This window comes from Dendrobates tinctorius, unplaced genomic scaffold, assembly GCF_039654945.1.
Source record: "Dendrobates tinctorius isolate UK_male_01 unplaced genomic scaffold, ASM3965494v1 ptg000326l, whole genome shotgun sequence".
Taxonomy (NCBI): Eukaryota; Metazoa; Chordata; class Amphibia; order Anura; family Dendrobatidae; genus Dendrobates; species Dendrobates tinctorius.
Genome location: NW_027361993.1, coordinates 5036175 through 5062507, shown reverse-complemented (window position 1 = coordinate 5062507; position 26333 = coordinate 5036175). Strand labels below are relative to the sequence as shown.

The window sequence follows — 26333 nt, the reverse complement described above, 5'->3', positions numbered from 1 at the left end:
AATGTTGAACTTCCAGTGACCAGTATGAGAGTGAGACCAATAACATCACATTTACCACACCTGGTCCCCATTCACACCTGAGACCATGTAACACTAATGAGTCACATGACACCAAGGAGGGAAAATGGCTGATTGGGCAAAATTTGGCCATTTTCACTTAGGGGTGTACTCACTTTTGTTGTCAGCAGTTTAGACATTAATGCATGTGTGTTGAGCTGTTTAGAGTGCACCAAATTTACACTATCATACAAGCTGTACACCGACTACATAGTATCAAAGTGTCAGATCTTCAGTGTGGTCCCATGAAAAGATATAAAATATTTTCAAAAAGGTTGAGGAGTGTACTGACTTTTGTGCTATACTGTAAATAAATGACCTTAACACAATAAATGATACAACCTACTAATATGTTTCTATCATGACAGGTGGGCACAGCTTTACCCTCCGGTCCCTACGTTTTTTGGGTATCACCAAATGAATAGGATAAAGTACTATATAAAGCAAAAAAAAGTTTTTTCATTGTGTCAATGAATTTCAGATTTTTAAAGAAAGCAACTTACATCATTTTCATTAAAAGTCCCCTACAATTTTCTGTATACAGCTCTTGTGCTAACAGGAAACCCTCTTTATTAAGATCCTGACATTTTACTCTCTTCTTTCTATCCCCCTAAGTATATTAGCAAAAGGTAGGGTAGAAATAGAAGGCAGATAAGTCTGCATGGGAGCTGTGTAGACAGAACGGTAGGAGGCAAAAATACTATAAAAAATAAAATATACCGTAATATAAAAATTTAAAATAAAATACTATAAAAAATTCTATAAAAATAGGAGATAAAAAAATGTTTTTATTGAAAAATGACTGCAGAATTGCTTCATATTTCATTTTAGCTGCTGGGGACTAATTAAAAAGTTTGTTGTGAAGAAGCTCACAGTCATCTATTTTGGAGATACGATAAGTAATGATCATGTCTTTGCTGCATTGAACCTTTAAGCCATAAACTATCATAAGTTCTTGGTAACATAACAAAAGTTTTGCAGATACTTTACTGTTACGGCACGTTTGGGAGCATTGATTGGATTCGGGTCTTAGAAATAACGTTTCAATTAAAATGCTTTAGTGGCGTGTTCACATACGGCGGACAACGGATCTAGATCTATACTCCATTTATCATGCACTAAGGACGACGCGGATGATCTTTATGGCTTCATTGTGTATGTTTGCAGCAGTGGCATTCACACACACACGGCTTATGTCCTGGCATCCGGGGCATGGCACATCACCATAGCTAGAACAGGATGCAGCATGTTGTGTTGCTCACGGACTTTCTATCCCGAGACATTGGCGCCTATGCAGGCTTCCTCTATGTAGGCTGCCCCCCTCTATGTTATGTTATACTTTTAGATTATGATAATGATTCATTTTGCCTTGTGCACAGAATGCCCTGCAGGGACCTACGGACTGAACTGCTTCCAGACCTGCACGTGTGGGGGCGCTCCGTGTAACCATGCTGATGGAACTTGCATTTGTCCAGCTGGTAAAACTGGCTCCGACTGCTCCAAAGGTAAGTAAGAGGCAAAGAACCCTATATGGAGACATAAAGACATAAGGGCTGACTGAAATGAATATTCTAATCTCCAAGATCCTAGCCCAATATGTAGATGTAATATGTAATATTAGCAAATACTTCCAATTAGAAATGTAGTAGTAGTTCTTCTGATTTGTTTTGTCATTTAACCCATGTGCAGGGCTTTGCACTAGCTTAGATATCTATAAAGGATTTATCTTTTGTTGGGGACAATTTTTTTTAACATAAATGCATTGATTTTGGGCTAAAACCATTTTTTTTTCTGTTGAGTTTCATTAAAATCAGGTTATTTTTAGCCTTATGATGCCTCTATTTTGCACTGTCTATTGCTGACTGCAGAATGAGAAGCTTGGTAGCCTGGTATTAGTACATATTCACTGACTAGGTAGACTAATATGATAGTCTGAAGAAACGTGAAGGAGCCACACCCCGCCACCCCGCCTGACGTCAATATTTCATCAGCGAGATCACGTGCTAAGGTCTCCCCACTTGTACCAACATGACGTTCCACACCCCCTAGGAACATGCAAGGTCAGCTTGGAACAGTGTTACACAGACCCCTCCCCACCCACCCTGTCCACACGGGCCCAGGGAGGCACTGGGAGGGGGAAAAGATGGCCCACTCAGTCACTGACGTCGCACCTGAAAGGCCTCTTTCACTAGCACGAGGGAAACAGAACCTTATCAGCCCGGTAGGACTGCCACCGGTTCCTCGTTCAATTTATGCCTGGTCCGTTAACAGGGTTATATCGCGCCAGGAGCCAGCCCCAGTTAGCGTGTGAAATTAGGCTGAGAAACAGACCTGTGGATTCTTGGATCGAGATAAAAGACCAGCCCAAGGTTAAATTATATATTTAATCGCGTTAAGGGCACACTAACCAATACACTATATATACGCAATGGTTATACATATACAATGTTGTAGAGAGAGCACGGCACTCAGGAATAGCTCAGTTATCGATGCTCAAGTCGGGTGTCCAACCCATCAAATCAAAATGACAAAAATCTTGGCACTCAATGTGTGAAATATTCAGATACTTTTTATTTCACGCATCCAGACAGAAAGGGTTAAACGTTTTCGGACCACAATAGTGGACCGAAAAAGTTTAACCCTTTCTGTCTGGATGCACGAAATTTTTGTCATTTTTATACCTATACAATGGTTAGAAATGTAAACACAATAGTGGTAGGACAAAGGGTATAAACAGGATATATGGTCAGTTACCAGTTAGATGAAAGGTATGGCTTGTGGGGGAGGGGCTGCCGCATTGGAGACTTGTGGTCCCCTCTGTGTGTGACTTGTCCTCACACGATGTTCTCGTGACCTCCCAGAGAAAAAGAAATAGGAAATGCTGCACATGAGCATTTAACCCTCTGGGTCACTACCCTCCTGCACTCTGGGTTGAACCCAAATCCTCTCCCCTGGAGGTTTGGAGATAAACCTCCCAAAACCTATGAAAGATCATAACTCCTTTTTGAGCGGTCCTAGGGCAGAGGTTCTGGTGCTATCGGATCTGACCGGACTGCTACTACTCATAGAGACTAAACACAATTTGTTGCCTAGCTGCTAGTGGCTGTTCTATGTATCTCCCTTCCCATGCATGTTAGAATGACTCAAGACCCAAGCAGGCACTTGCCCTGTTCTGGGGATCTCGGAAATATATATACGATGTACAGATAGGATTTCTAGGATTTCCATAACTCCTTGTTGAAATCCTAACTGACTGAACAAATGACTCAAGCCACATGGCTTGGATCCACAAGGGGTCTTCCTGTAGAAGGTTGAATACCAGCTAGCTGGTGGGGGTAAGAATCCTTTGTTTGAAGCTGGCCAGGTGTCATGTTACCACTGCACATACTGAAAGGGTTTTATTCTATTCCATGCTCAATAGGATACAGATGATTGACATGAAAGTATATTTCCAATATTCTTCACAGATAGTAACGTATGTACGTATGATATGGATGTATGTAGGGATATATGTATATATGATAGTAATATGATAGAAAAAAATATAGCTTTTATTATTGTTAATATAAAACTATTGATTTCCAGTAACCCACCCTGCTGTGTGTAGTCTGTCCACTACTGAGCTAATACTGAATTACAGGATCATATTGTGGATACTGGATAAGCAGTTATCCCCTATATTAGGCTTGGACTGTCTGACAGGAGAACAGGAAAATCCTCCGGTGGGCCCCTGAGCAGGAGTAGGCCACCACCCTCTTATATGAGCAGTACTTGGCAAAATATACTTGAATCACTATGTACAGACAGAGGCGGCATCTTATTCATTTAACAATCTGCCCAGTCCATTGTCATATACATCTGTGATTGAGGATAATGTCTCATGTGCATGTAGCTGAAAAGAGGGGCCCTGGAGCTGGTTACTGGTGGGCCCTTGGCAGCCCAGTCCAACACTGCTCTACGAGGATAATTATTCTGCTATTAATCTATTAGTAATAGATCTATTAGTAATAATCTATTAGTAATAGTCGGTTTATGTGATGCACTTAGAGAGTCTTTTATACCGTTCATTATACTCCCCGTGCCTAGGTTTTTGTAGGTCATCATTCAGTGAACAGCCTGGTATTAGCAGTACAATTTTAGGCTGCCGACCTGTACTCATCCCTGCTGCCCGGCCTCCTGTCATCGCTCACTACTAAACAATGTATGAGCGGTGACAGGTTGAAATTGTATCTCTAAGCACAGCTCTGGACAGGGTTGTAACTATAATAAATGTAGGGGTTGAGCCTTGAGGGCCCAAATAGTCCTTTTGGCCCATATGGAAAACAATTACTATTAAAGAAAATGCTATAGTTGGGGGCCCCATTGGAGCTTTTGCACAAGCTTCAAATTACGCCACTGGCTTTGGCCTATGCCCAGATCATAGCGGAGGCAGCCACAATACAGGAGGTGCAGTCGGACATCCGCCACAGTCCTCTATGCCCTGGGGCGGTTATATGTGCTGTGTGTGCTCAGACACTTACACAACAGCAAATAAAAATGGCTCCCCCTAGAGGCTGCAGAAAAAATAATAATTAAATGTTAAAACCCGGACATTTAATTCTGTATTTACAGGACGATTATAGAGGCAGTAACAGCCACTAAGTGTGGAGCTCCCTAGATCCTAGATAAAGAAAATGGGCATGTCGGTGTGTCCCCCACATCATGCTGCTTATCTGCAGAGCAACAGTGCATTTTATATAGATTCTGCCCATTAATGGGGTTTATTCCAGTAAGCACAATTAGAAATACATAGAGGAAAGCAACAGAGGCGCAGAAGTGGTGCCAAGCCGCAAGACAGAGTATATATATCCCCTCCCCCGCAGCGTACAGATAAATGTGGTTATTTCTTTTTTGTCGGTTCTATCATCTCCTCCACTTTATCAGGAAATTAGCAGAGGTAGCTGATGTCTGAGCTCTTAAAAGTGATTTATTGGAGCAGACAGGGTGTACATCTTTCATTTTCTTGCCACAGTTGTGGAATGGAGGGAAAGTTTTGTAGAGAACAAGGATCCTCAGTAATGTAACTGCGGGGTCTCCGCTGCATCATTTATTTCTTCATAAATATCTTGCGAGAACCGCTGCTTAGGTAATGTTTTATACCAGTGCATCGCCCAAATGAATGCGCTGTTAGCACGCCTTACGGGGGCAAAATGCTAAAAGCCCATAATATCCTCCTCCTCCTTGATCCTATTGTACTCTATATCAGAATCCAAACAGGAGGAAAAAAATCCATCGCCTTTTTGTCCTTCTTCATCTCTCACTGCTAGTTCACATGAAGGCTCGGATGCCCTGTTACTGGCTGTGGATTAAAGGTTATTGACACCTTTTCATATGGAAACATATGATTGATTAGTTGCCTTTAGTAGAAAGAAGGACCAGCACATCTAAACTAGATAAAAAAAGCATATAAACAACAAATGGTAAGGTTGCAGTGCACCATAATATACAAAGAAGGATTACTCTAGAACACTGAAACCCCATTGCAGCCATAGGAAATAGGAAAAAAAAGCGCTATATAATGTATCCATGAAATATTATCTGAAAAAATTGCTATGAAAAAAGGAAGGTACTTAGCTCATAGATTGGCCAATATATGTGAACCCAATTGCCACGTCAAGGTGTCCTTCGTAAATTGGGTCCCTGTCCTGATATGTCACCTCTCGAGGGCATTAAAGCCTACAATTTATGGGGCAGGAATGAACCAGTTAATCTGCTTAAAATCACCCTTTAGCCACGGGTTAATTACTTGAGTAGGGGATTTGTCTTCATTACTGTAAAAAGAAACTGCATGTAAGTGGTTTCCAAACTCTGATATTCTGCTATCTATTTGTCTGCCTCCAGCTGCATTGATTTCAGAAAGGACTCATTTGGAGTACAAATGATGGCAGTGACAGGGTCAGCACCTGTCCTCCCTCTTCTTGGTGTTGCACCTATCAGGACAGTCTCCTGCAAGCTTATTCCCAGAATTACTGAGACACAAGTGCTGAGATGACCCGACCCATCACTGCCATCATCTGTACACCAATGAGTATGTTCTGACATCAGTGCAGATAACAGCAGGGGTTTGGAAGCCACTTACATGCAATTTTTTTAAAGGAACAAAAATCCCCTAATTGAGTAGTTTGAAAAGTTTAATAACTTTCCATGCCGGACAATATTATTCTTATTTACAAATAAATACAAGTTTGGTTGCTCTTTAAATTGCAGCATTTCATTGGCCTCTTTACTGTTTATGTCGCTCTGTGAACGGTTCTGAGCTGCAATACCATACATGACCTGTGGACAGGTGTGGCGCAGTTTTAGGAAGAAAGCCGTTTTTCTTTTGCTGCAAACCCATCTAAAAAGAAATGGCATTCAGATCTGAACCAGAATGGATGTCACTAAGCTGCAGGTGATGGGTTGTGAATGCAGCGTCTCCTACGTCACTCCTGCAGCCCCTTATGAGCGAGCGGTTAAAAAAAGGAATGACAGTAAATTCTTCATTTAGCGCTGGCACGATTCGGGATTTACAAGCATATTTTGGAGTCAGGATGTGAGCTGAGGAATTAACAAGTGGCCCTGGGGTTTGAGCTTGTAAATTCTTTCCATTCTTGCGTGTTTGTTGCAGATTGCCCCATAGGACGTTGGGGGGACGGCTGTCTGGAGGTCTGCCCACTGTGTGACAATAATGGCAGCTGTCACCCTGCCACCGGGAAGTGCATCTGTGAGCCGGGCTACACCGGGGACCACTGCAGGGACCGTAAGTAACACAAATGTAACAAAATGTCATCTTCTGCAAGTAAATGGTTATTATGATGTGAAATCCCTCTTTTCCGTTGTTCATCCTGATCTACCTGATGCATGAATAGAATTCCAGAATTATCAAACTTACACAGTCAGAGGAAGTATAGCTTGTGGAAAGCTCAAAACCGAACTCTATGGGCAGTGTGGTATTTTTCTTCTATTTGTAGGATGCCCCAGTGGTTGGTTTGGGCATGGCTGCCAGTCACGGTGCCTCTGCCAAGATGATGGCCAATGCGACCCTGTAACCGGCCGGTGCGCTTGTCCGCCTGGATTTACCGGATACAACTGCAGGAGAGGTATATAGAATAATACACATTTCCAGTCCAATAATCTGAAGATTCCGTTGCTTCTTTTTCTGGATTATCCGGGCTTTAATGTTTCCTTGTTCTGCAGCCTGCGACAGCGGTTACTGGGGAGCGGACTGTGGCAGAAGCTGCGTCTGCAGTAACAGCGACTGGGGCTGTAACCCCGTAACGGGGGATTGTGTCTGTGAGTCCGGCTACACCGGAAGGCAATGTGATCGGAGTAAGTTCCTAATTCAGTAACACTACAACTCCCAGCAGACCTGGACTGCACGGCTGACTTTCAGGCTGTGTTCCCACGTTGCGTTTTTGTAAGCGTTTCCACAGCGTTTGTGCCGGATCAGACACTGCAGAAACGCTTAAAAGACGCATCCCATTCATTTAAATGCATTTTGGCCTTTTTGTGCCAATTGATTTTTTCCGCATAGGAAACGCTTAGTGGCTAAAAACGCAGCATGTTCATTAATTTCCGCATTAGTCCGTGTTTTTAGCTGTTTCCTATGAGTCCAGAAGACGCGCGGAAAAAAACGCGCGTTTTCTGGGAAGGAGAAGCGTTTTGTGTCAGGTTAAAACCGCTAATGTGGGCACATAGCCTAAAACGTGTGAGCTCATGCCTTCGGGGGTCTGACACATTGCATACTTGTATATTCTAACAGAGTGCCCCTCCAGTTGGTACGGGTCAGACTGCAGACACCAGTGTCAGTGTGAAAACGGTGCTCTCTGCGACCACGTGAGTGGAGCCTGCACGTGTGCCCCAGGCTGGCGAGGGACATACTGTGAAATCGGTGAGTCGATGATTCATTTTACTTCTTGGTTCAGATAAGATGGGGCATCTCAGAGCTTGCTCTTTGGCAGAATGACACACTCTTTTGCTCCATATATGTTGTCAAGGATGTTTTGCACACATCTAAGTTACATGTAAGGCTAAGTTCACACTGGGCGTTTTTGCAGCTTTTTTAATGGAAATTTTCAGCTGTGTTTTACACTGGCAGCAAAGCCTTTGGGATTTCAGAAATCTCATGGACACACATTGGTTTTTTGTCATCAGGATTTTGTGCTTTGCACGTTTTTTTTGCACAATGGAGCATGTCACTTTTCTCTGCATTTTTTCAGCATTTTTCACCCATTGAAATGAATGGGTGCTAAAAAAACAACCCCCAAAACACAGGTATCAGGTTTTGCGGCGTTCTTTGTGCCAAAACCTGATTCTATGGAATAGGACTTTTGTTTTCAACACTAAACTTAATCAGCACGCACAAGAAACAAACCTAGCATGCCAAAACCGTCGCAAAAAACACATAAAAAAGCAAGAAAAACATGCTTTTTCTGCAGCTTTTTTCCTGCCAAGAGATCAGGTTTTGCTGCAGAAAAAAACAGTGAAAAAACGCCTAGTGTGAACTTACGCTAAAGCCCCCGTTACACATAGCGATATCGCTAGCAATATCACTATAACGTCTCTGGTTTTGTGACGCAGCAGCGATATTGCTAGCGATATCGCTACATGTGATACTTACCTCCGACCGGCTCCACCGCTGCTCATCGCTGATCGCGCGAGAACGTCCTGGGCCGTTTCTCGTCGGGCACTTCCTGCTGGGCTTCCTGTGGCGCCGACGAGCAACGCGTGGACGCGGGCGGGAGGATGTCAGGATCGCCGCATCTGATAGGTAAGTAGCGACCCCCGACCCCTGCGATGTCGCTGGTGAGATCTGCCTGTGTGGCAGCTCACTAGCGACCACATAGCGATGCACCAGCGATCCATATCGTTGTCGGGATCGCTGGTGCATCGCTAAGTGTAACGGTACCCTAAGACTCACATGTTTCTCGTTGGAGTCTCCAATCTGGCTCTCTCCAGCTGCTCCAGAGCTGTAACCCCCAGTAAGCAGGAGATTGGAGTGAAGAGAGAGTAAAGGGTTATTTCCATCATCATAGATGGATAGCCATTGGAAAATATTTACACTTTTCCTTTGTCTACAGCTTGTTGCCTCGGAGACCGACCACCGCTGCTGTCTAGCTTGTAAACCCTGCACTGAAGCTGTCCAGGATTAGGAGGTAGCAGCGCGCTCCAGCGATCCCGACAAGCTTCTCAACAGTGCTTAAAAGCTCACTAAAATAGAGCTTGTAAACACTGCACATGGCTACTGTTTAGGAGCTGTGGTCGGTCTCCAAGGCAACAAGCTGTAAACAAAAGAAAAGTGTTACTCTATCAAGGACGGATGAAAATGTAAATAATTAGTTAACTGCTTGCATTGTTCTGCACTAATTTATGAGAATGGGAGAAAAGCTTTAATGGCAGTGAGTACAAGTCTCATGGTGTTCTGTATGCCAGACAGGGAGCACATACAACTGAGAAATATCAGACGTGAATTCACCTTTCTATCTTTTACAGCATGCCCAGAAGGATTCTATGGTACGGACTGTGCCAACAGCTGCCAGTGTGCCAATGGTGCCAGCTGCAACCGTATCACTGGGGCCTGCACGTGCCAAGATGGTTGGCTGGGACCTAAATGCAACCAAAGTGAGTTGTTATTAAGAAGACACAGTCTACGTATTACCAGCTGAGATATTGCAGCCTATTCTCCTCTATGGCTGCTGGGTCATGGCTCGGTATCCACTGTGCCAAAACCACTGCAATGAATGCTGGCATACAACCTAATGTGACAGTAAAGCCCGTCTCCCTTTATATCGGTATCTGGGAAAGCTGGGTGACAACCGGTATAAAAATTGTTACAGGACAAGAAGATTTTATCAGGTTATAACTAGAAAAATATCATATTATGTAGAAAAGCAAGGTGACCATGTCAGGCAAAATGTTTCCACAGCCATGTTGATTGCCTCCTTTATCAGACACAGAGATTAGATAATGAGAAGCAGCTGAAATAGAGGTTTGTAGTCTCTAGAAAATTACATTCTGTATAGTAGAGAGCCCCTTAAAGGGAATCTGTCAGTAAGATCAACCCTCCTAAGCCGTTTATACGGGCATGTAGGTCATAAAAAGCCGAATAAAATGATACCTTGATATCTACGTGCAATGTATTCCAGAGAAATCCACATTTTTCTTAATATGTGAATGAGCTGTTAAGATCTATGGGCTGGACATAGATCTCCCTGAGGATCTGCCTCCAGACATTATTGTAAATGAAAAGGAGAGTTACCAGTGTGAAACATGTATATCAAGAGAGCAGACTGTCAGTCATTACATGTCTCACACTGGTAACGTCCTCTTTCATTTACAATAAGCTCTGGAGGCAGATTCTCAGGTAGATCTTTGTCCGGCCCATAGATCTTAACAGCTCAATTACATATAAAGAAAAATGTGGACTTCTCTGGAATAAGACATCGGATCTCAGATATCAAGGTATCATTTTATTCAACTTCCTATGACCTGCATGCCCATATAGACATCTCAGGAGGCATGATTTTACTGACAGTTTCCACTTAGAGGATCTATCACCGTTAGGAAATATTCCAATATGAACCATCACTTATCCGGTCATTAGCTAATGGTTTAATATATTTCTTGTTGTAGAATGTGAGAACAACAGATATGGAAGAGACTGCAAGGAGACGTGTCTGTGTCATAATGGCGCCAAGTGTAACCATGTTAGCGGGGAGTGTATCTGTGCGCCAGGGTGGACTGGACCACTGTGTGAGCATGGTAAGTCAGGACTCCTTAAAGGGGCTGTCTGAGTTAAAGGGCAGCGTACACCTTTAGGCAAGATTGGTTGCAATAACTATTTTAGTGTAAAATCTGCATATATAAACACATATACTTGTGTGTATTAAAGAGAACCTGTCACGTAGTACATGCTGTTGGATCTGTGGACAGCACGGTATAGAGAAGGAGAAGCTGAGCAGAATGATATATAGCTCTGTGGGAAAAGATTCGGTATAACTTGTATTTTATTCAGTGAAATCTCTGGTGTAATATGGATGAGTCCAGTGGGCGGGCCTACTAGTGATTGACAGCTGTCTCTGCATGTACCGTCATACAGGACAGACTGTCAGTCATTAGTAGGACCACCTACTGGACTCATCCATATTACACCAGAGATTTCACTGAATAAAATACAAGTTTTATGAAAACTTTCCCACTAAAATGTCTATCATGCAGATCATCTCCTCCTACTCTATAACATGCTACCTGCAGATCAGATACCAATTTCATCACGACAGGTTCCCTTTAAGTGTATAATATATGGTATTCTGCTATAAATATGCTGCAAAATGAAAAATAAAATGTATTCAATGTATTCATACTAACATACCCTCTTTCTATGTGGCATATAGTATTTTCATACAGTGCTAACACCGCCATACAGTTTTCAAATACTAATAAATAAAACCCAATACTACCATACTCGCATCACCATAAAACACAATACCGCTGCCTGGTGTCTAAAAATACTGCCATACGGGGTGAATAAATTCAGTTTCCAAATATTCCTGTCTGTGACCAGGGCGGTAGAGCGGTAAATGGTTAAGTCGCTGGACTGTGCGGCTTTGATTTAACGGCAGAGACCTCGGTGTAAGTGGCCAAGGGCAATGCGATCCTGGAACGTCCCCAGTAGGTTTTCCCATGGCGGCAGTAGCATTACATGCTCGACATGTCACAGAGATTGCCGTATTTAAAAACTGGAAAAAACGTGTCTCATTAACTTTTATTTCTCCAGCTTGTCTGGATGGTTTCTATGGAGAAAAGTGTCTTCAGCAGTGTATCTGTAGAAACGGAGGCTCCTGCAATCACATCACGGGCCGCTGTCTTTGCCCTAAAGGTTGGACGGGATTGGCGTGTGAACTGGGTGAGTAATTCTCCATGTAAAATCAGTTGGAGGTTTACACCCTGTAGTAAGACCTTACACGCCGCAGTAATCTCGCCGCTCTCAGCAGCTATGACCAATTGCATTGTCACTTATTTTGCTATTTCTGTTCCAGAATGTACTCTGGGAAAATATGGAGACAACTGTATGCAAAACTGCTCTTGTCAAAATGGTGGACTGTGTGATCGTGGCACAGGCGCTTGTATGTGCCCAGCGGGGTGGACTGGAGAGACTTGTCAGACAGGTAGGTGGAGGTACGACATATGGGGAGAGAGTGGTGAAATAATGTGATCATGTAACTGCAGGGCAAGGTTCAAGAGAGAGAGGCAAAGTAGGCAACAGCTTAAAGCTACTTTCACGCATCAGGTTTTATACGACAGGCAGGATCCGGCTATTTTAAGAAAAGCTGGATCCGGCAAAATCTGCCACCGAAACCGGTTTTCTCTCATTGAATTGTATTAGCGCCGAATCGTGCCTCATGGCCTTCCTTTTCTTCCGGTTTTCGCCGGATCCGGCTAAAATTTTGATTCCGGCGTCTGGAAAAAACGTCTCTAGTAACTTTTTTGTCTGCTGCGAAAAACCTGACAGCGCAGGATGCGGCGCTCCGGCTTTTTGCTACAATGGAAGTCTATGGGCGCCGGAATGTGCCGGATCCGGAAAAAGACGGATTCGGCCAACGGATCCGGTTTTTAAGTCTGAGCATGCTGAGATCCAATTGGTCAGCCCACAGGAAACAAATATAAACAATGCCAGTGAGGCCCTCACCCATTACCATGCAGCCAGCCACAGAGGAGCCAGCCACAGAGGAACCAGCCAAAGAGGAGCCAGCCAAAGAGGAGCCAGCCAAAGAGGAGCCAGCCAAAGAGGAGCCGGCCAAAGAGGAGCCGGCCAAAGAGGAGCCGGCCGCAGAGGAGCCGGCCGCAGAGGAGCCGGCCGCAGAGGAGCCGGCCACAGAGGAGCCGGCCACAGAGGAGCCAGCCGCAGAGGAACCAGCCACAGAGGAGCCAGCCGCAGAGGAGCCAGCCGCAGAGGAGCCAGCCGCAGAGGAGCCGGCCGCAGAGGAGCCGGCCACAGAGGAGCCAGCCGCAGAGGAGCCAGCCACAGAGGAGCCAGCCACAGAGGAGCCAGCCACAGAGGAGCCAGCCACAGAGGAGCCAGCTACAGAGCAGCCATGCAGATGGTGGAAATCCCAAGTCTGAACTGGAAATGGAGTGTCGAAAGGGATTCGCCAGTTGCAAGGAATCTGTGACAAAAAAAGGGTAAAATGAGTACAAAATACCAGCAATAACATTACAGTTGTAAGTCAGCTTTAACAGATGGAGATGCAATAAAAACAATTATTAAAAACTACCAGCAACAAGATTACAGTAGAAGTGTGCTTTACAAGGAGGAGATACAATAAAAATGCGTTACCGAAGAGTCACCATCAGACGCTCCGCCGGTGAAATTGAGAAGTGGCAATATGTGTCACTTCTTCTGATGAGGTGTCCAATTTGTTCCACCAATAAATGAATGAATATATGAGAAAAATTTCTCAGGGTTTCTTCGTAGCTCCATGTATAGTGTAGAATAGACCCCACGCATCATTCTCTGGGCTGTGATGGGGTGGGTCCACAAACATCGTCTGCGCAGACGTATGATGCACTGCTGTCTCTCTAGCTCCTTCCCCAGAACAGTCGCTTTCAAACGATTTGCCTGAACAGTAAAATCCACATTAATCTTCAGAATGTTTGCCATCACGTCTTCCATCTTCGCCAGCCACTTGCTCTCCTCTACAACCTGCACTTGCTTCTCTCCAACCTGTCAAATATGGCCTGTTGGAACACTGTATATATAGGTTTTCAGTAGCCAATCATGTTTGGGAGCCTCCCATGGGCGTTTTTAAAAACCGGATCCGTCTTAAAACGGATAAAAAAAATGGAAGAAACGGATGGAATACTGATGAAACTGATCCGTTTCATCAGCTTTTCACAATTGATGCTGGATCCGGCGCGATGCCTGATCCTGCCTGTCGGAAAAAACCTGATGTGTGAAAGTAGCCTAAGGCCACACGACATCAGGGGAACCACAGGTTGGGCTCGATCTGGTAATATCTGTTAGGTTCCATCTTCTCTTTATGATGTTGAGGCGAAGTTAAAACTTACAAGAAGTCTCTTTTAAGCTGCACCGAACCCCTCTTGTGCCTGGTCACACCGTGTTACATATCACCTGTCTGCTGGAGGCAGATTAATATGTTTAGAGGTGATGAATTTTGCTTCTGAATGTTTCAAACTTTTGGAATAATAATCATTTTCTATCCTTAAAGCACCACTCTGGCATTTTTTTTTTATCCCTTTGTTAGGGGTCATGTATGTGAGTGTAATGCATGTAGTCACACACACCGTCTTCAGTCTGCACCCGTTTCAGCCCCCTCCGCCACCACGTGCCTGCAGTTACAGCCTTCCAAGTCGCACAGTGGTTGCTGTGTGATCTCAGTCTGCACCCGTTTCAGCCCCGCTCCGCCACCACGTGCCTGCAGTTACAGCCTTCCAAGTCGCACAGTGGTTGCTGTGTGATCTCAGTCTGCACCCGTTTCAGCCCCGCTCCGCCACCACGTGCCTGCAGTTACAGCCTTCCAAGTCGCACAGTGGTTGCTGTGTGATCAGGGTTCGCTTGTTTAATTCCTCTTAATGCAAGTCTATGAGAGTAGCCATTACATTGTGCCAGAGTGACCGGAGCAGGGCTGAAAGTAGATGAAACTGCCAGCCGTGAGTATGTAATTACCTGCATTACACTCACAAAAGTGACCCCTTACAAAGTGATTGAAAATAAAAAACAGCCTGGAGTGGTGCTTTAATTAACCCACTGACAGCTCTGCACTTGTAGAGATACTTTGTCATATTTATTTACTAAAATCTTCTGATCAAATGGTAAAAAAAAACCTCGTCCTTTCTAAGTGTCAGCATACTTTGTCTATGTATTTTTATTTCCACGTGTTGTCCCATTTCTACCGTACTATAAGACATAGGGATGAGCGAACCTGAACTGTAAAGTTCGGGGTTCGTACTGATCACCTAATGTCCGGTGCTGAACTTCGAACATGGACTTATCCTGGAAGTCCGTTTTACAGTCCGGTGAGCGAAAGAAAACACCTGGTCCAAAGTTTGGGTCCCCATTGATTTCATTGGGGTTCGGGATCAGGTTTTTGCTACTCCATCTGAGAGCTGCAGTGTTGATGAAATCCCTGTTTTCTCTGCTGCATATCTACAAGTTCTCTGAATGCTGAGCTCTGTATATACCCACCCACATCACTGATTGGCAGTTTTGTGCCCATGCATAGTGTCCCAGAAAACTACCAGCCAGGGGTGGGGGTAGGCTATCCAGAGCTCATGAATAGAGGGGACTGCATGGCAGCAGTTCACTAGAACTCTAGTGATTATCTCCTGCTGATAAAACTGTGATTTTATCACAACTACACCAAACAGCCTAGTAAGTGAGACATCACTGGAATTGGGGTCTCTGTCTATACATCATGGTGCTCTCAGATTAGGTGGAAACCTCCTGGTGACAGATTTCCTTACAAATGTAAATTTGTCCTGTTCTTATCTGTTACCATATACTGTATCTACCAATAATTGATAGACTATCCCATGTACCCAATTATATGTTGCAGCCTGTCCTGTGGGGGCATTTGGAGTCCAGTGCCTGGAAAAATGTGAATGTCGATTTGGCAATTCCTGCCACCACATTACTGGTGCCTGTGACTGCCCCAAAGGATGGAGAGGAAAACATTGTGATAAGCGTAAGTTCTCCAATCCGAGGTGCAAGATGTAAGAAAATACATTATGTAAAAACGATTTTTGGTTTAGAATCATGCATCCAAAAAGAGCACATACATTACGTTCACTTTACCCTTAGAGGAGCATTCTTCTCTGTCCATTGTGCCCCTTCTGTTAAATTAATTCTCATTTGTGTGGCCTATCTGCAGGAATATAAGTACTATAATACTGCCTCCTATGTACAAAAATATATCTACTATAATACTGCTCCTATGTACAATAATATAACTACAATACTGCCCCTATCTACAAGAATATAACTACTATAATACTGCCCCTATGTACAAGAATATACCTACTATAAGGCTGGAGTCACACTAACCTGCGCAAAATACGCTCCGTATTTTACATGCGTAATACGGATCAATGACCACTAAATAGTGGTCCGTAGGTCATCCGTAAGCAAGGTGAGGTCGCGTATTTTGCGCATGTGTGTCTCCGTATGCAATCCGTATGGCGAGATTTTCTCGCAGCCTTGCAAAATGGACATTTAACGGTTTTGAGGCCTGCAAACAATTTAAATCATTAGCCTGCACCCTATTTAGACACTCAGAAATAGGTGGCTGCCTACATTCTGTACATTTGTCACCTTGCTTTCACGAGGTGTGTTGGTGTTCTTTGTGCAGCATGTCAGAGGGTCTGACATTCAATACAACCGAGCAGGTTCTCTTTACCTGGCTTTTGTCACGGCGCTTTGGCCAACCATATCCTGTGAAAGTGGATCCGCGGAGGAGGAGACGCATGTGGGTACATCCACTTTTGAGGCAACGACTCACAAGAGGGCATTTTCACCGCCTCTATTCGTCTGAGGGAGCATCCGGAAAAATTTTACCAGTACGGTCGAATGAGCATTTCCACATTTGATCGCCTCTTGGAGACAGTGCGCCCTGGGATCACATTTCAGGACACTAGGATGCGCAAAGCTATATCTGCAGAGGAGCGACTTCTACTCACAATACGGTATGTACTCCACAACCACATTCTCTATGTTCATAATGTGTGTGTTAATTTATGTTTTTTGGCCTTCTTGGACAATGTTTAATACCCTCATCTTACTCAAAATATGTTTCACCTGACACAGCACAATGTTACATCTAATATGTACTGCATATCACTTAGTCATTGTGCCACCAAATATGTGTGTGTTGTTCTCTCTCATTTCCTACCAAGTTTGGTCGGCATGTAACTGATTTATTTTTACTTTAGCCATTCTAACCTGGACTATTTCTGTTGTTCTACAGCTTCCTGTCCACTGGCCTGTCTTATGCCACCCTCCACCATGAGTTTCTCATTGGAAAGTCCACCAATTCAGGCATAGTGAGGTCTACATGTGCACAAATCTGGACAAGACTCCATCAGGTGGTCCTACCCGAGCCCAGGATGGAAGACTGGTTAAGGATTTCAAGGGACTTTGAGGAGGACTGCCAGTTTCCAAATTGTATTGGGGCCCTGGATGGCAAACATATCAGGGTGCGTAAGCCGCCGAACTCAGGGTCCCAATTCTTCAATTATAAGCAATACTTTTCTGTTGTATTGTTGGCTCTGGTAGACCCTCAATACAAGTTTATAATTGTGGACATTGGGGCCTATGGAAGGACGGGAGACTCTAGAGTCTTCAATACTTCCATAATGGGTCGGCGGCTACGCACCAACCAGTTGGATCTACCACCACCACGCCAGCTACCAGGCTCCCCCGAACAATCAGTCCCTTATGTCCTTGTGGCAGATTAGGCCTTTCAGTTATCACGTAATGTCATGAGGCCATATCCCCGGCGCAACCTTGACCACAGGCGCAGAATTTTGAACTTGCGCCTATCACGTGCTAGGCGACTGGTGGAGTGTTCCTTTGGGATTCTTTGTGCCAAATGGCGGGTCTGCCATTCAGTTGAGTGAGCAAAATGTGAATGAAGTTGTGAAAGCCTGTGTTGTTCTGCATAACTTCACCAGGATACATGATTGTTCCTCCTCTGATGGTGTTGTGCGTAGGCCGGACAATGTGCGCAGGGTGAGACCACCTATCATCCCTCAACGTAGACTGCTCTCTGGCCTCAAAGTGCTTGATATATTCACTAATTACTTTATCTCACCTGAGGGGGCAACTTCTTGGCAAGAGAATGCTGTGTCTATGTTCTAATTATTTTTGGTTCAAAGTGTGTCTAAATATATATTACTCAAGCCTTGTTATGATTCTGTGAGTGTTTCTTTGCATTGGTTGGTGTCTGTTAGTATGTTGTGAGGGATAGTGAGAAATCACACAGAGACGTTAACTAGAGTAGACAAATTTTTAGTTTTGCCTTTTTGTTTTTTGGGTTTTGATTAAAGGCAAACATAATTTTGCCATAACACAAATTTGGCAATGGCCAAAATGACCCTTTGGGCCTTCGTTAACTTGATGTAACATTAACATAACAGAAAATAACTGCAACAAACATTATGCAATAACAACATTGCTGCATGCCTACATTATCCCGGATTAGGCAACAAAGGGTGAGCTCCATCACCAAAATAAAGTCAATAAGATAACACTCACATTTCCTCATAATGTTTTCCAAACATAGAAAGATTCCACCATGACAGGCAAGGCTACCTCACATCTTTCACACAGATATTACCTGTCTGTAGAACAGACAATATTTAAGCATGCTATACTGGAAAGGATGAAAATACAAAACTCACTTGTTAAGACATAGAGAGAGCGTGATATTGTGAATGCTGGTCGCCTCAAATTGGTTTACTAGAGAATGCTAATAACAAAGTTGACTACTTAACTAAAGGCAAGCACGCCTTTCCTATGCATTAACAAGTGATTAGTGTATTTTCATCCTTTCAGGTAACAGCATAGCGCATTTAAATATTCTCTTTTATACACACATGTAATATCTGTGTGAAAGGCGTGAGGTAGCGTTGCCTGTCATGATGGATTGTTTCATATGTTTGGAAAACATTGTTTACAAATGTAAGTGCTAAATTATGTTCTAAATGTTGGTGAAGGAGAACACCTGTTTTTTTCTCTAGATTAGAAGCACCAGTTACATGTCACTGGACATCTCCAAAGTTTGGATTCATAAATCCTCATATGTAGGGGAAGGGGAACGGAGAGGAACAGCCTGTGGGTGCTGCTGGACATTGTGGCCAACATCGCCCTGTGTGGGGCCATACTGTTGCCCATGATGCTGTTGTTGTCCAGCCTCCTGGGCCTGTTGGTGATACTGCCCAGAGTAATAATGATGATGGTGAGGGGCTTCTTGTTGGCTATGGTAGGCCCGTGAATCATACCCACCAAGATAGCCAGATCGTCCCCAACCAGGTTGGGACCAGCCTCCAACACTGGGTGGGTACAAGTGGCCATATTGGTGGGGTTGGCTTGCTGAAGACATTTGGGGCTGCGGAATAGAAGGATGGGTAGGGGGAGGAAGGGGTTGAGGTGTTGGCCCACGTATTAGGGGCTGTTCAGACCCTGCTTGAGCAAGCATCTGTGAGGATGGTCTCATGCGCATTAAATTTCTTGGTGAGAGCTGCCACCTCTCCAGAAATTCAAACACCTCATATGGGGTATTGGGGGGGGTGCTTGCATCAAGCAGGATCTGAATACACCCCCTAATACGGAGCCTGACCTCACGGGTAAGGGCACGGAGATAAAAGGGTGAGGCTACGTGCATAGGCCTCCTCACCATCATCTGTATTGACTCTGGACAGGTAATTCAGCACCCCAGTGTCCACATTGGTCCTGCTCTCTTGAATGGCGACCTGGCGCCTTCTTCTTATTCGCCGTGTTGCTAGAGCAGCCTGTGGGGAGGGCCTGATCTGGGCAGTTGGGCTGCTGCTCAAGTTGCCCATCTCTTCCAGGATGGGTGAGGTTGCAGCTGCAGACCGTCCTGGTGGTGTGTTGTGTCGGGCAGCCATTGTGTGCTCTTGTGATGCCTCCTCTTCAGACATCCTTCTTGTAGGGGGAGAAGATGGGCCAGCCACCTCATCCCCTACAGGATCAATAACGGGCTCTGCCTCTGAGGCCGTTCCTCGATCCGTAAGGTTGGATTGAGTTCTGTTATGAAATAGAACAGAGGCAAAAATACATCAATATTTTTGTCCCTGTAAAGTATTTGTGTAATGTTTTTGTGTCATGTGGTGTGAGGTATGTACTTACGGTCTCAGAGCAAGAACTGGGGCGAGGAAGTTCAGCCGGTCATAATATATATATTTCTGCTTGACATGGCCAGCATCCCCACTCCTGGACCGCTGCTGGCGTTCCCGGCGGTATTGGTCCCGGATGCTTCTCCACCTTTTCATCACATCTTCCACTGCAATGTGACAGGAAAGATTGTCAAAATCACATATTTGAGTGGTCACATTTTCAAACAGTAGTCTAGGCATGGGGCCTTATGGGGTGTGCGTTCTACCCATGGTGGCATATGTAATTGGGCCGATACCCAGGGTCTCATTAGCTCCCCTGAAACTAATTTTAGTGGCTAGGAGGATGAGGAGCTTGTGGCCTAACCCCTAATTATGGCTGTGTGAAGCCACGTGTCACATCCTAATGTAACGGCCTCATGAGGCTAAAATTACATGCCCAGGAAGGGGGGGGGGGCTGATTGTAGAGTCATTTTCTAGCGCGCGCTAACGTTAATTATATTTTTATGGTTGCACTTACGAATTTTCTGCTGCTCCTCACGTGGTCTGTCACCGAAGTCATGGTACATCTGGCGACAGATGCGCCTCCATGACGCCTCCTTTCGTGTGCGGTTCGCATAGTTTGCGTCGCGTGGGTCCCATATTTCTGGACGCTCCTGCACCAGCACAATTAGCATCTCCACATTTATGTAAGTGGACGCCATGCTGCTGCTGTACTCCGTGGAGGCTGACTTCCTGGATGTCTGGAGCGCTTTTTGAGCTCATTTGCATGTCTACGCTTCCTGATGATGGATTGGCCCATTTCCTGTTCACCAGCCAAAAGACCTGCGTATTGCTCGCAGGTCACACGTGTGGTCAGTGTGTAATCCGTATTTTTTGCGCACCCATTGACTTGCATTGGCGTGCTACGGGCGTAGTACGCTGACAATCGCAGCATGCTGCGAGTGGCACGGAGCGGAGGATACGGAGGAGAAATATACGCCTGGTGCGAGTGACCCCATAGAGAATCATTGGTCCGTGTCTAATGCGTGCTTTTTGCGCCTCTCACGCACCCGTATTCCTCGCCAGTGTGACTCCGGCATAATACTCTCCCTATATACAAGAAAACAACTACTATAATACTGCTCCTATGTACAAGAATATAACTACTATAACATTGTCCCCTATGTACAAAAATATAACTACTATAATACTGCCTCCTATGTATGGGTCGCCCTCCCAGGATGTGTCACAGCAGCGGTGACCCGGTCCGTGGCCCTGGGCGCCCAATTAATAGGAGAAGTTTGAATGGTGGAATGTACTTAGATGAATAGTTCGTGACGCCACCTGTGGTGTTCGGCAAGGGAGGTGTTAAGCCGACGCTGCAGACAGTCCGCTGGGACTGATGGTAGGGTGCAGCAAAGATGTAAAAGCTCCCCACAGATGAAGCTGTAGTCCTAGGGCAGTGTAGATATGGTTGGCACGGGGATGTAGCAGTGCCGGAAGGGTAGGAAGCAGACAAAGACACAGCAGGGTGCAATTTCTGTACCTTTACTTGATAAATGCCGTCCAGGGTCCTGATTACAGATGGTACCGGAGCAGGCTAACCTGGAAGCAGCTCAGGGATTCTCAGCAGATGGGCTGTGCAGTCTCCTTCTTAGCGCCTTTAAGTGTGAAGTACTCCTAGTACTGAGTTACACTGAAGTTCCTCCTAATTCTCTTCTACTAGCACTCCTCGTATGGCAGACAGCTGTAGCCGCTATTCCTCTCTTGGCTCACTCCGTGCTGTTGTGCCTCCGAGTCTTAGATGGGGGTAGGGCATTTACAGCCTCCTACTCCTCTGGTGTCTGTTGCAGGACCGTTAGTATCCATACAACCGTGGAGACCAGGCTTAAGCTCATGCGCTCTCGCTGTGAGGGAGCTCTCTTTTCTCAGCTCAACCTCCAGCTTCTCTCCACACGTCTGCACACGTGGACCTCCTCACACTAACTGACCACTCCTTCCTCTTAGCCCTCAGAGAGCACTCCTCCCTTCAATTCCGGTTCAGAGTCCCCCCTGCTGGCCTGGAGTGGAACTGTGTTGCATGTATAGGTTAACTGCGAGAGAGACCCTTCACTGTTTCCAAGCCTGGCCTTACCCTCCCTGGAGGAAGGCAAAGCCACTGTGGCGGCCATACTCCTGGGGGTGCCACATTCCCCCCTAGTGCAAGTCAGCACTCCTGGGCTGATAAAAGAAAACATGAATAACATATAACAAATATAGTTGTACAAGATTTTGAAAAATGAAAAATGTACAAAAACCACAAGCTCCAAAAATTGTCCTATGATGACAAGTCCAAGCATTAATGTTCATGGTCCATTCCTGGGCAAATGGTGAACTATATACAGATGGGTGACCACACAAGTCCTGTGGTACAATGTCCATAAAACCAGGTAAAAACTGGAAAATTCAAAGGAAACTCTTACAGATTACCTGTAGGCACAAAACTTGAAAACAGTTACATATATATAAAATTTCAACATTCACATAAACTTAGCTATATTTGATATCTGATGGGTGGTATACCTTGTGTAGTACGGGTAGAACTGCGTAACACTGGTGTAGTGTGTAAAGTAATGGATACACTACTGGTGGTTCTGCATGGCACAGGGATACTAGATTGTCTGTGAACTCTTAGACTCACCAGGGGCATGACAGGTTCACCACTGGCAGGGCGAGGGTTATCTGGCTCCACTGCTGGTGTGGCATCTGCTGCCTGATTTTCCTGATCTTCAGGATTTTCTTGAGTCACTTCTTCCTGTGCTACCAATTGGGGAAATGTCAACACTGGCACCACTATTGCATCATTTACTTTAGTCCAATTTGCAGGGAATTCTCCAAGTATGGTGCTGACCTTTTCTTCTTCTATGGGTTGGACGTTATCTTGTTCTTCCATTCTTTCTTTTAACTGATCAGGGCATAATTTCAAATGATCTCTTGATATTGCTGTTGAGGTTTCTCCTCCATCTTTACTAATAAGGCACACCTTGGTATTGTCAAAGTTTGAGGGTAGAATGGTGTAGGGTTCAGCTTCCCATTGATCATCCAATTTATGCAGTCTTCTTTTCCTCTTGAGGACTTGTTCTCCTGGTGACAAGGGAACTGCAGGTGCATGCTGATTGTAGTGCCTTTCTTGCTTTTGTCTTGCCTGAGCTAAACTCTTTTCCACACATTCTTGTACTCTTCTGTACTGTTGCTGCCTCTCTGTATCCCAGTCAGCATCTGGTGGTGTTACTTCTGGTGTCAGGACTCCCATGTCCAAATCAATAGGCAGTTTCCCAGGCCTTGCTCTCATTAGGTAGGCTGGAGTACAGTTGGTGGAATTCACAAGAATGTGGTTGTAGAGGTCCACCAGATCTGGCAACTTTTCTGGCCACAGATTCCTCTCCTCCAAAGGCAAGGTCTTCAGTAGGTCAATCACTACCTGGTTCATCTTCTCACACATGCCATTGGTCTGTGGGTGATACGGTGTTGTCCGGATCTTCTTACAACCATACAAGTTACAGAATTCTTGGAACACTTCTGCCTCAAAGGCGGGAGCTTGATCTGTAAGCACTTGCTCAGGATATCCATGGAACCAGCTTCACATGGTCCAGGGCTACCAACTCAAGTGGCTGTTTGGTGATGATTGGCTGTAGAGGAGCTCTCTGGCTGTTTCAATCCTTTCTGCGCAGGTTACATCGTCCACACTCCCGGCACCACATCTCAATGGTTTTCCTCATACCAACCCAGTAGAACCTCTCCCGGAGCAATGCTTCCAACTTCTTCCATCCGAAGTGTCCAGCTCCATTGTGGTATGCTTCCAGGACCATTGATGCCTCTCTCTTTGGGACTATCACCTGCCAAACCAGCTCGTGAGTGCGGGTATTGATACTCCTCTGACACAGCTTTCCTTCATAAATGAACAGCCGGCCTCTCTCCTTCCACAACTGCTGGGTTTCTTCAGGAGCATTCGACTCTGGGGATGAGTCAGCTTGTGACAGTAGCTCCTTCACCAGGCGGACTGCGGGGTCATTATCCTGAGTTTCTGCCCAGTCATGATGGGGCAATGGATTTAGGGTGACCTCTTCCAAGCCAGACCGTCTGTTTCTCACTCCTTGAGCACGCTGGGCCGCAAGTGGCCGGTGGAAGGGATGCAACTCTATTTCTTCAAGAGCCTCAGGGTCTTCTCCTGCATCTGGCAGATTAGGCATTCTGGACAGCGCATCAGCATTGGCATTCTTGTGCCCTGCCCGGTACTTGATGGTAAACTCATAGTTAGACAGCCGAGCCATCCATCGCTGTTCCAGTGCACCTACTTTCGCAGTGTCCAAGTGAGTCAACGGGTTGTTGTCCTTGAAAATGGTAAACTTGGCTGAAGCTAGGTAATGCTTGAATCTTTCAGTCACAGCCCAGACTATGGCGAGGAACTCCAGCTTGAAGGAACTATAGTTGTCTAGGTTCCTTTCAGTGGGGCGAAGCTTCCTGCTGGCATAGGAGATCACCCTTTCTTTGCCTTTCTGTACCTGTGACAGCACTGCTCCTAGTCCCACGTTGCTGGCATCAGTGTACAACACAAAGGGTTTATCATAATCTGGGTAGGCCAGAACTTCATCTCCCGTGAGAGCCATCTTCAGCCGGGTGAAGGACCTCTCCAACTCCTCAGTCCATTCAAATGTGGAATTCTTCTGTTTGGCTTTTTTGGACTGTCCCACCAGAAGATTTTGCATAGGAGTGGCTATTTCAGTGAAGCCTTTGATGAACCTTTGGTAGTAGCCTACCAACCCGAGGAATTGGCGTACTTCATGGAGGTTGCTGGGCTTTGGCCAGTCCCGGATGACTGTGACTTTGTCTGGATCTGGTGCCACACCTTCTGCACTCACCACATGACCGAGGTACTGTATCTTGGGCTTCAGGAGGTGGCATTTGGAAGGCTTCACCTTTAGGCCAAAATTGGAAAAGGCTTCAAACACTTCAGCCAGGTGCTGGACATCATCAAGGACATCATCAAGGTACAACAGGACTGTCTCAAAGTTCATGTGTCCCAGGCAGCACTCCATCAGCCATTGAAATGTTCCTGGGGCAGTGCAGAGCCCGAATGGCATATAGTTGAACTCACAGAGACCCATTGGAGTGGTAAATGCCGTTTTTTCCTTGTCTGCCTCTGCCACGGGAACCTGCCAATACCCACTAGTGAGATCTAAGGTGGAAAAATAGTTAGCAGTTTTAAGTGCAGCTAATGACTCTTCAATTCTGGGCAATGGGTAGGCATCTTTATGTGTAATGCTGTTAATTTTTCTGTAATCAACACACATTCTCATGGTACCATCGTTTTTCTTTACAAAAACCATTGGAGCTGCCCAGGGGCTACAACTGTCTCTGATGACCCCTGCTTCCTTCATCTCTCTCAACATACCTTTAGCACATTGGTATTGTGTTGGGGGTATAGGCCGGTACCTTTCTTTAATGGGTGGATGATCTCCAGTGGGGATATGATGTTGAACCCCTTTTGCCTGCCCAAAATCTAGTGGGTGTTTACTGAATACCCGCTCATATTCTTGTGTCACTCTGTAAACCCCATTTTTCTGGTATGAAGGTCCTCACCTGCAGTTGCTGGCACCACTCCTCCATCTGCTACACAGAGCCATTGTCCTCCACCTGATCGGATAAGACCAAGGGCTCTGCTGCCTGCAAAGAGTTGTTATTAACAGTGAGCAGCTTAGCAACTGTGGCGTACCGAGGTATTGTGGCCTCCTCCTCCCCACAATTCCAAAGGCGTACAGGTACTCTCCCTTTACGTACATCAACCACCCCTCTGGCTGTCAGGACAGTGGGCCTGCTATCAGAACATACCGGTTCTACCAATGCCTGGTAATCCTTCCCTCTGAGGCCTATGGCTGCCCGACACCAAATCAACATTTCACATCTGGGGGGTATTGCAATGGGGAAAGCATCACTCACTCTGACACTACCAATTTCTCCGCCAGAGAGTTCTACCTGTTGTCTTTGCATCAGGGCCTTGATCTCCTTCTGCAGGACTCGTTGTTCACTGGAACCAGCATTCTCAGCCACCTGTTGCAACAAGACAATAACCTCGGAAAGACAATTTTCAATTACATTTGTACCAAGAGTCATCATGGTATTACATTCAATCAATATCCACAACTATCAGACCTTGAGATTTTAACTCCACCCTCCCCACTTTAACAGTAATTTCTTTACATCCCACTTGTGGTAAAGACTGACCATTACTGGCAACTACTGTCAGTTCATCAGTTGGGCCACGGGTGAGTTCAGAGTCAGCCCAATACCGCTTGTAGAGGATATAGGGCATAGTGGTCACCTGGGAGCCAGTGTCCAGCAAAGCGTTCATGGGGATGCCGTCAATCACC

The 26333-nt window shown here is 45.3% G+C and overlaps 1 protein-coding gene across 1 annotated transcript in view; it reads left to right on the top strand.

The window, feature by feature from the left end:
- The window catches only part of MEGF6 (multiple EGF like domains 6), a 557152-nt gene that overhangs the window by 513566 nt on the left and 17253 nt on the right, over window positions 1-26333 (top strand). Inside the window, exons 19-28 of the mRNA XM_073561705.1 lie at window positions 1437-1562; window positions 6704-6835; window positions 7047-7175; window positions 7273-7404; window positions 7838-7966; window positions 9568-9696; window positions 10708-10836; window positions 11852-11980; window positions 12114-12242; window positions 15651-15779. Of these exons, the coding sequence (XP_073417806.1) occupies window positions 1437-1562; window positions 6704-6835; window positions 7047-7175; window positions 7273-7404; window positions 7838-7966; window positions 9568-9696; window positions 10708-10836; window positions 11852-11980; window positions 12114-12242; window positions 15651-15779 (1293 nt within the window). The remainder of the gene's footprint in view (window positions 1-1436; window positions 1563-6703; window positions 6836-7046; window positions 7176-7272; window positions 7405-7837; window positions 7967-9567; window positions 9697-10707; window positions 10837-11851; window positions 11981-12113; window positions 12243-15650; window positions 15780-26333) is intronic.